A 10,668-nucleotide genomic window follows, 5' to 3' on the forward strand; every position below is an offset into this window, starting at 1 on the left:
TACGAAAGTGGATTCAAGTGGTACTGTGGATGAGCTTTGAGAACCTCCTAAAATCGTGTTCACTATTTTTGTCCCTCCTTTTGGCACTTTATAAACTTGTAGATAGCTATTTATTGGTGCCTGTGCAGCCTTTTTTCTTTGAATTAAACATGTTTTACCCATGTCAACGTATTACAGAGCATGTTTGCTATTATTCACTAGGATTTAGTGGATTTATGCCTCTAAGCATTGTGGTATTCATAGAAACTTTGGGGAACAATACATGTAGATTATTTTTAAAAGATACATATTCTTGATAAACATATTCAAATCTATCACGAAATGAATATTTCTATATAATATAATGAAAATTTAGTAACAGTTTATATACTCGTCCCTTATATGTTTATATGATCCATCAAAAATGTATTTATACCATTGTTCTATTTAAGACCTAATTATCCTCAATGCATCACATTAGACTTGAAAACTTAAAGAGTTTCATCAGGCCACAGTTATTTTATAGCACACACTCACTGCCTTTGAACATAATGGAATTATAACATCAATAAAATGTCTCAAGATAAATGGCCTTTCCTTGAACACCTAGTATAAGGTGTTTACATATTTTTCCAAGTATTAAACCAAGATCTTAGCAACACTGTCTATTAATGCCATAAATAATACTGTCAGGTGTGAAATTTCCATGGTCAGTTTCTTACTGCAGTTTGCTTTTTGGGCAGTGCCTCACCACTCATTGATCCTTTGTGGTGGAAGAAAGGATTCCACATCTTGGCTTGTCCATGAGATGGACTTTACAGCCATTCAGAGTTCATTTCATTCCTTTGTTTCTATGACAATGCCTCAGTTGTGAATTTGTTAAGAATTTTTTGAGTGTAGTTTTTTGTCCTACATTTTTTTCTATGTCCCTCATTTGTTCACATTTAGGCCAGTCCACAAATTTGCCAAATCATTCTAGCATCTTAACCTGCCTTTACCAGTACTGGCAAACCCTGCCCACTCAGAGCTATCACTACCTTAGTAAATATAACTTTCCAAGAGTTCACATCTATATATATCACCAGATCCTCCTTGGCCATTTTTAGAATATTATAAACATCTGAGTTAGGTAGACGTCTACTGTACCCTTCCACCAGCTTGGACATTGCTTATTTTTCCCCAGAGATTTCCCTTTCAGTTAGTTTATTTAGATGAAATTTTCTTAGGTAAAATAAAGCAAGTCAGGTCTTATTGTGTGGTGTAAGAATGACAAAAAGGAAGTTTTAGATAATGGAAATAGTTATAAGGTTATATAATATATATATATCTCATTTTAAAAGAGGATAAAGCCGCCTTCTTGCTAATTTGCTACCATTTGTATTCATGGTTCTCGTTTACTAAACTATTTCTCTAATCATTTTAATAGTCCAAACTGTTGGAATTATTGAGGAAGTTTCCTTTATCATGTTTAGTGTTTGACATGCAAACTGTAAGGTTGACATAATTTAATACAGTCTTAGAAATTGTCACTAATGTCCCAGGTCAAGAAAGGGTTTATTCCATTATAAGATAAATATATTACGATATTATCTAAAGATATTATAATACTCATGTACTCAAGTGCAAGGGAGGTCATAATTTTCTCAGGTAGATTGAAATGATGAATGTCACTAAGTCAAACAGATTTTATTTTCAGAGCCTTTGGGGCTCATTTTTTGGTGGGAAAGAGGGATTACCAACATCAGTTTTTCTTGTGCCTTGCTGCTTAAGTTTGTTCTAAAGATTACTATTTCCCTTTTTACTGTAGTAAACCTGGTACATCAAGATTGCGTTTCCTGTTCAGAATTAAAGGCTTCTGGTTCATGGAATTGGTTTGTGAGGTGCTTAGTTTCAAAGGTCCTTCAGGGCAATATTAAAACTGTTTGGGGAACAGACTATTTGTCAGACAGTACAGGTCTCTCTTATTAAAATACTTTAGTCAGGAAATTTTCCTTGTAAAAAGATCAATGGCAAGTTATCTGGGGCACCCTATGTTTTTTTTTTACCAGTTGCTGGCAAATTGATGTTGACATTTTAGCATTTGGTCCTTTAGTGGAGGTCTATAGTGCTGCTGTGTTTCAAGTATTTTTTAACTTAGTACATATGTGAAGAGCAAGGTTTAAAATGTATTAGAAAAAAGACAAAAGGGAAGAAGGAAGGGAGGGCGGGAGGACTGGAGGAAGGAAGGAAGGAAGAGAGGGAGGGAGGAAGGGGAGAGAAAGCCATTGAACTTGATCCAAGATCTGTAGAGACACAGTGGAAAGAACATTGTATTGGAATCCAAAGATGTGCATTTGTTTCTCCTTCATATGGAGCAAGTCTTTATCACCTTCTCCATGAGTCCTTCCCTGATCATCCCATATGAATTGCTAAACCCCATACCCCCAATTTTCCCAGTCCTCCTTCCCAGCTTTAATTTTTTCCATAGCACTTGTCAATATCTAATATACAATGTTTTTTTAATTCTTGACCTTCTTGCTCTCCAGTATTACAGTGTAAACTCCTTGAAGGCACATATTTTTGTCTGTTTTGTTTACTATCACTTCCCTGTATCCAGAACAGTATTTGGTACATTGTAGAGTTTCGGTAAATATTCGTTGAATAAATGAATGAAATAATCTCTGTGAGCCTTACTCTTGCCATCTGTAAAGTTATTAGGGTTATGAGGAAGATTAACCAAGACATTATGTGTAAAAGCATATTAGATAGTGCCTGGAATATAATAGGTATTTCGTGTGTCCATTCATTTGTGTTTATCAGGTAATATATAGATCTATCAGTAAGTTGTCTAGATAGTGTGACAGCGTGTCCCAGATTAGCCAGGACAGTCCCCTTTTATGCCCATAGTCTAGGAATAATTATCAGCAACTTCTTTCACAAGTGCCCTGATTTGGATGATAAATTCTTCGATCACTCTATCTAAAGATAAAGCAGGCTTGTGAATTGTCCTTAGGGCGAAAGAGTTTATCTCATACCACATAGCCTGAGTTATAGTAAAACAAAACCAAAAAGGCCTTCTAATTCATTAGTTTTAGGTTAAGAATGAGATATGGGGATAAGAGGTTATTTGGCAGGATAGGGAAAAAGAGAAGATCTTTAACTGTTAACATAAAGAGAAATATTAGCAATCTTCTAGTATCAAGTAATGTGTAAGTGTCCAGTCTTTGAATTTAGTACATGTGGGTTCAAACTCCAATACCACCACTTCTTAGCTATAAAACTGTGGGCACTTTGTTTCACTTATTTGAGCCTCTATTTTCTCATCTGTGTAAAAGGAATAATAATAGTACTCATTGGCTTCATATGAGATATTAAAATAAATGTAACCTCTAACACAGTACCTGGCATATAATAAATACTAAGTAAGTGCTAACTACTATTAGTATTGTATGGAGTGAAAGCTTTCAGAAGTAATATTATTGGTTCCCTTTGATCCTAAAGCAACAAACTGGTTCCATAGTACAACTGATTATTTAAAATATTAAACACTTGGCTAAGAATGGGTGAAATTGCCCAGCTTCCACAATGTTTCGTAATCTAACTCCATCTATTTTAGATCATTGCGTTTTGTTGTAAAGTTTATTGAATAAAGTACCAGCCCCATAGTATTAATAATTTCTGCTGCTTTTAGCTTCTGCACAGGATCCTGAACATGATGGGTGATCAGTAAATACTTGAAAAGCCAATAAATGATTGAATATTCTGAAACATTCAAAAGACTATAATTTTGAGACTTCATTTAATAGACGCCTATCATACCATTGTTGGGTAGCATAGTGAATAATTAGATAATGAAATTAGCATCTTTACTTTTATGCAGTGTCACCACTTAAAAATTGCCTGACTACGGGCTTCCCTGGTGGCGCAGTGGTTGAGAGTCCGCCTGCCAATGCAGAGGACACGAGTTCGTGCCCCGGTCCGGGAAGATCCCACATGCCGCGGAACGGCTGGGCCCGTGAGCCGTGGCCGCTGAGCCTGTGCGTCCAGAGCCTGTGCTCTGCAGTGGAAGAGGCCACAACAGTGAGAGGGCCACGTACTGCAAAAAAAAAAAAAAAAGCCTGACTACAGTAACTTTTAATAATAAGTTATTTGGAATTTTTCCTTTTGTAGTAATTTAGACCTGAAAGTGTAGCTATGATCTACTACAATGCGTTGCTTTACAAAAAGGAAAACTAAGTCCCAGGTATGTTAGGTTCTAGAGATAGTATTAGAGCCCAGGTCTCCTCATTTCAAGCCAGAATTATTTTGACTTTTTCCTTTAATGTCCGTCTGTCTTTAATCATAGTGATGTGATTTGAGAAATATCCAATTGTTTAGAGGTATCTTCCATAATAAAGTAAGGAATAGTTTAGAAGACGCTTTGGGATTTCAATTGTTCCATTTAAAATATCTGTTTATTTTTCACACATTTGTAATAAAATTTTTACCACTGTGTATTTTATAAAGAACATAATTACTAGTAAAAGATTGATATTTTTATTGTTAAAGTATTCTAATGAAAATTAGATTCTAAGGCTATTAGACTAATTTCATAATAAAGCTTATTCCATTAGTTTCAAAGGCAGGAATGATACCATTCTAATTAAGTAATTTTTTTCTCTTAATTTAAAATATTTTTTTATGGAAGGCACTCTTCAGCCATTATCTGCTAAAATTATGTACTCTGAGTTATCGTGTAGCTATAGTTAGTTTGTAATCCTGAAAAATGATGTTACTTTGGTTAACACATGTCCTTTGGAGTTGATATAAGATTAGCTGAAAGTATTGAGAATAGTCTGTGATTGATTACTAGGCTTCTTTGACATATGATTGAGAACCTTCTCTATTGCATCAGAATGAGTTCATCTATTATAAAACTCCCATTGTTCTTTTTGTTTCTCAAATATTGTGATTACTTCCAAGGTCTCCCAAAATTTTAGGAGTAGATACTAGAATATTTTTCCACATAAACTTAACCCCTGAAAAGTTTTTAGTTTAACTGTTTTGAATTTTCCTGAAAATATTTCTAAGAAGCATGGTGTCTATACTTAAATACTTATATCCATTCTATTGAGTGATACTAAGATACATACTTTCAAGGGAGAAAGACCATGTCAAACAGTTACTCCTCTTACAATAGTTTTTAAGTTATAATAAAGCTTAAACTGAACTGGAAACATTTAGATCCTATAGAAGTTAACAAGAAAAAAAAATCAGCTTTAAAGGCATGTAATATCCCAGTTGTTGTTCTTTAATCTGCTGTTTGCATAAAGCTAAGAATTCATCAGGTACAAGGAGGGTTATATGCAGACGTATTTACAGAATAAAATTTAGAAAGATCGGTCATCTATAAAGTAGATGCATGTTAATAGCATGCACATAAAATTGTATTATTCTTAGTAATCTATTTTCATACCTGATATGTAGGTTTTAGTACTGAAAGTGATATGACAGTGAGCCTAATTTCAAGAGATTTACCAAGAGACAAACTAGATACATGAAAAGATACTAATCAAAGATAAAAAGTAATACACACTGGCCTACATTAAATGCAGAACACATGCTATTGACCAGTAGCTTCCAAACTCAGGCTGTGCAGCAGAACCACCTAGATACTTTTTTTTTAATGTATATTCCCATCAGACTCAATCTGTTTCCTGACTTAGAAATTCTAGGCCTTAAAATCTATAGTGAAAAATTTCTTTTTCTCCAAGTGATTCTAAGGGGTAGCTTCAGATGGATGGATATATGGTTTTAAAGCATAAATATGCATAAGTAGTTGGGATAATTGTGGACCACTTCATGGAAGTAGTGGATTTGAGATTGTGTTTTGAAAAGAGGCTAGGCACAGTTGTAATTGTGAGAGTAGGAAGTGCCTGGGCATGATTAGTGTTTTATAGAGCAAATGATCCCTGAAGCAGAGAGGTGGAAAATTGTTTGAGGAGCTAGATAAATGCCAGCCTGGAGATTTGGGGAACTCAATAACTGAAGTTTTTTCCAAGGAGATTTTATATATATATAAAGCAATTTTAAAAGAATACATATTCTGTGTTAATATTTGGGATTGATTGGAAGGCTGGGAACTAAAGACAAAGTGAACAGGAGCAGACAGATTTGAGGTATCAAGGGTTTGTGTAGAATGCTTCTTGTGCTAATGAAAAGCAGAGCAGGGGACCCAAGATGATAGTAAAGAAAGAACTGAAAATTCTTACAAAGAAAATGCATCCTAACAATGACTTGGTCAGATACAAAGGGGAACAAACATTACAAACCTTGTGCCTGCATATCTAAAAGGTGACAATCAGAAAGTATTTACCAGTTTTCAAATAGAATACACCGAGATCATCTCTGTAAAGAGTTCTAAGTTTTTTAGAACTGTTTAGCCAGATATGGCTAAATCTTTACCACATAGAAAATAGTATAACTAGTAAATAAATTACTATTTTCAGAAACACAAGAACATTCCCTCTCCCACATGTAATTTTGATACCATAAAATAATTGTATTTTCTCATTCAACTCAACATCAGTTTATTTGTGTAACAAATTAAATCTAGTGATATATATGGACCCAAGAGACTTCTTTAATAAACAAACATTGTAAGTTAAATATGTTCTCTGAAATATCTTACAAATGAAGACAAACTACATTTAGCTGAAATACAAGGAATCCATTAAAAGGGTACTTATTAGAAAAATACATATTATCAAATTATTATTTCCACAATTTTGGATGTCATGTAATCTGCGAAGTCATAGCAGTTATTTCAATAACACATCAGGTTGATAAGCCATGTTGATATTCTTTTTTTTAATAAATTCATTTATTTTATGCATTTATTTTTTGGCTGAGTTGGGTCTTTGTTACTGCGCACAGGCTTTCTCTAGTTGCAGCGAGCGGGGGCTACTGTTCATTGCGGTGCGCAGGCTTCTCATTGTGGTGGCTTATCTTGTTGCAGAGCATGGGATCTAGGCGCACGAGCCTCAGCAGTTGTGGCACATGGGCTCTAGAGCGCAGGCTCAGTAGTTGTGGCAGACGGGCTTAGTTGCTCTACGGCCCACGGCGTGTGGGATCTTCCCGGACCAGGACTTGAACCCGTGTCCCCTGAATTGGCAGGCAGATTCTTAACCACTGCGCCACCAGGGAAGCCCCCAGCCATGTTGATATTCTTTTTTTTTTTTTCATGTTGATATTCTTAATAAACATTTTAAGGCCAGAGCAAATGGAGTGGATGAGTACATTGAAAGGCTATAACGAGGATCTGGCTCCACAGTTGGACATATCTAACTCTCAAGCATCAATGACTAAATTAAAGAGCAGTGAATCAATTACTTGTTGCAAACTAGATATTAAAACTTTAAAAACTGTCCGCCCAAGTTCATTACTTACTGGTATCACCCAATCTCTTTCCCAAGTCATACTCTCCAACTTTTTTTTTTTAATCTTATTGAAGTATAGTTGATTTACAATGTTGTGTTAGTTTCTGCTGTAAATTTTTTTAATCGCCTATGTCCTTCATTGTCCAAAGCTCTGCCTTAGGTCAGCTAGATATTCTGAACAGCACTGTGCCCAAGTTATGAGCAACAACATTTCTGACCCATGTTTTACATTAACCCTGGATGTTGTGGCTCATGTCCAATTTTAGCAAATATAAGGAGAAGGTGGCTTACAGCCTAGAGAAAGGAAACAACAAAAAGAACATTTAACAAAACCTTGTATCTCTCCTAGTGCTCAATTACCTGTGGCAAAGGAATGCAGTCCCGTGTTATTCAGTGCATGCATAAGATCACAGGAAGACATGGAAATGAATGTTTTTCTTCCGAAAAACCTGCAGCATACAGGCCATGCCACCTTCAGCCCTGCAATGAGAAGATTAATGTAAATACTATAACATCACCCAGGCTGGGTAAGCAGACCAAAAAGGGGATGATTTTGAGAAACATGGAAATGAGCATGGCTTCTTCTATTTTGCATATCACTTTAAAGCTTAGTTATCAATCTATACTAATTAGTTTGGTTCTGACTAAATTGGATCTATTCAACTATAGTTTAGTCCAGATGATCATGTGAGTAAAAAATCCTAAAGACTAAACTATTTTCATTCCTGAGCTGTCTACTCAGGTCCAGGCCCTGGAAATATGAATGCCATACCACCCAAGGTCATCCTATAAAGGGTTGAAGGATGTAACCATATTTTTGGTTCTGACCCGTCCCGTGGCAGAACCCTCAATTAAGGTAATGTCTATGGAAAGGTGAGGTTGTAGTGTACACCTTGGACCTCTTCATTGTTAATAGCCTTCCTTGTGATCCTGGGTACAAATTATCCTTTGGAGAGACAAAGAGCAAAAAAATCACTTTCAAGGAGAACAGATGCATGTATCTACACCCCTGAACAAGAAGTACCATTTTTTTCATCTTTAAGGACATAATGTTAAATAAAACTAAATAGTAGTAACATTGATTTACATAGTTTTTAGTTATAAAATGCTTTCACATATATTCTCAATTCCTGCTATTTAATCTAATACATCTTCAAGAAGTAGAGTATGTATTTTAAGTATATATACCCTGCATTTGAATAACAAATATTCATGAATGAATTAGCCTTTAATTTTGTGGCAGTTAGTGGTTTTTAATAGCACTGCTGCCTGGATGTCACTGGGTTAATATACGTTTAACACCTTCAGTTGTTTTTTTTTTAATTAATTTTTATTAGAGTATAGTTGATTTACAATGTTGTGTTGGTTTCTGCTGTACAGCAAAGTGAGTCAGTTATATATATACATATATCCACTCTTTTTTAGATTCTTATCCCAGATCGGTCATTACAGAGTATTGAGCAGAGGTCCCCGTGCTATACAGTAGGTCCTTATTAGTTACCTATTTTACATAGAGTAGTGTGTATATGTCAATCCCAGTATTCCAGTTTATCCCTCCCCCCTTTTCCTCCTTGGCATACTGAGTGAAGTAAGTCAGACAGAGAAAGACAAATATCGTATGATATCACTTATATGTGGAATCTAAAAAAGTGGTACAGATGAACTTATTTACAAAACAGAAATAGAGTCACAGATCTAGAAAACAAACTTATGGTTACCAGGGGGGGAAACCTTCAGTTTCAATTTGTATGTATAATCTCCAGGGGATCAGTTTAATCATACAGAATAATATTGCCAAAATGCAAGGAGCTAAATTGTCATAGATACTTTTCCAGGCAAACGATTCAATCAAATGGAAAAGTTTGTGTTCTTCATGGAAATATAAAAATTCTCTTTTTTAAGCCAAATAATTAACATTTCTAAGAAATAATCAGTTCAAGTAGAATTAAAACTAGTTAAGACAAAAAGTTAAGCAATCCTAGAGCAGATGCTCTAAATCCTTGTATTCAAAAACAGCATAATCCCTTTCTCCAACAATTATTTGGAATCCTTCTTGAAGTATCATGTGTCAGAAAATAATGAATTAAAAGGAGAATTTAATTAAAACTCCATTTTCTCTGTTCATTTTTTCTTGAAGGCACATCCCCAAACACAGAAGCACAGTGGTTGGAAAATCTTAAGGTTTTTAAACATAAATTAATGAATCATACTAGAATAGTGGCAAAAGGAACAATTGTAGCAGAACTGCCTTTTATTATACATGCCAGAACACGCTATTTCTTCAGAAAAACTGGGGCCAAATCTACATGACTGAATTTTTTATACCAAGAGCTCATTTCAAGCACTTTATTGCTGTAAATTTTAGTCACTTTTGATAATCAGCTTTGATTTTAAGGATGCCTGAAATTGCAATTCTTAAATATCCCAGTTAGACATGTCTGCTATCTAGGAAACGAGGAATGTGAAATAAGTGTGAGCAGATTTTTGTTTTGCTATGTCTTCGCAATGTCATCCATAACAATACTTATTAATTTGTATTCTCGTAATGGTGGACATATTGAACACATTTCTTTTTCTTTTTAATCTCTCAACTAAAAATCCAAAAGAAGCTTAAATGAAAGCCATGAAATGGAAACTTAAAAGCCATTTGCAGTACACTTATTGGATTTGGGAAATCTATCTTTAATAAGTCTATAAAAGTTCATGAGTAAGACCATTATTCATTCACTTTACTCCTTTATTATAGGGTGTGTGTGTGTGTGTGTGTGTGTGTGTGTGTGTGTGTGTTTCTTTATCTTTTATGCTTCGTGAGGTAATATACATGAGTCAACGTGTGTGTACAAAATCCCCCAACTTAAGTGATTGCTCTTTGTTTCTACTCATGACACCTAGTTTATCTCATGACACCTAGTTCCCTGTGTTCTGCTTCACAGCTGCTCTGACTTTCAAGTGCCTAGGAAATCAGTGGCCTGTGTACTGCCGGGTGATACGTGAGAAGAACCTCTGTCAGGACATGCGGTGGTATCAGCGCTGCTGTGAGACGTGCAGGGACTTCTATGCCCAAAAGCTGCAGCAGAAGAGTTGACCTCTAGCAGGCTGGCTGGCTAACAGCTCTTTGCAATTACATTATTTATAAACACACACACTAGCATGTTTTTCAGACCAAATATTATCAGATTACATATAATTTAATCAAATTAATTTATTTTTTTGCCTGCCACACATCCAGTATGGTGTTTGTTTTGGTTCTACAAACATTTTGATTTATACTATATGGCTTCATAAATAATTT

General features: G+C 35.1%; 1 protein-coding gene across 1 annotated transcript in view; it reads left to right on the forward strand.

Annotated features, from left to right (window-relative positions):
• Window positions 1-10,461, forward strand: part of ADAMTS19 (ADAM metallopeptidase with thrombospondin type 1 motif 19) — a gene marked incomplete at its 3' end in the record, with an annotated part of 279,689 nt that extends 269,228 nt beyond the window's left edge. Inside the window, exons 22-23 of the mRNA XM_082652620.1 lie at window positions 7,726-7,903; window positions 10,310-10,461. Coding sequence (XP_082508746.1) covers window positions 7,726-7,903; window positions 10,310-10,461 — 330 coding nt within the window. The remainder of the gene's footprint in view (window positions 1-7,725; window positions 7,904-10,309) is intronic.
• Between the last annotated feature and the right edge of the window lie 207 nt (window positions 10,462-10,668).

This window comes from Grampus griseus, assembly GCF_964374135.1.
Source record: "Grampus griseus genome assembly, chromosome: 3".
NCBI lineage: Eukaryota > Metazoa > Chordata > Mammalia > Artiodactyla > Delphinidae > Grampus > Grampus griseus.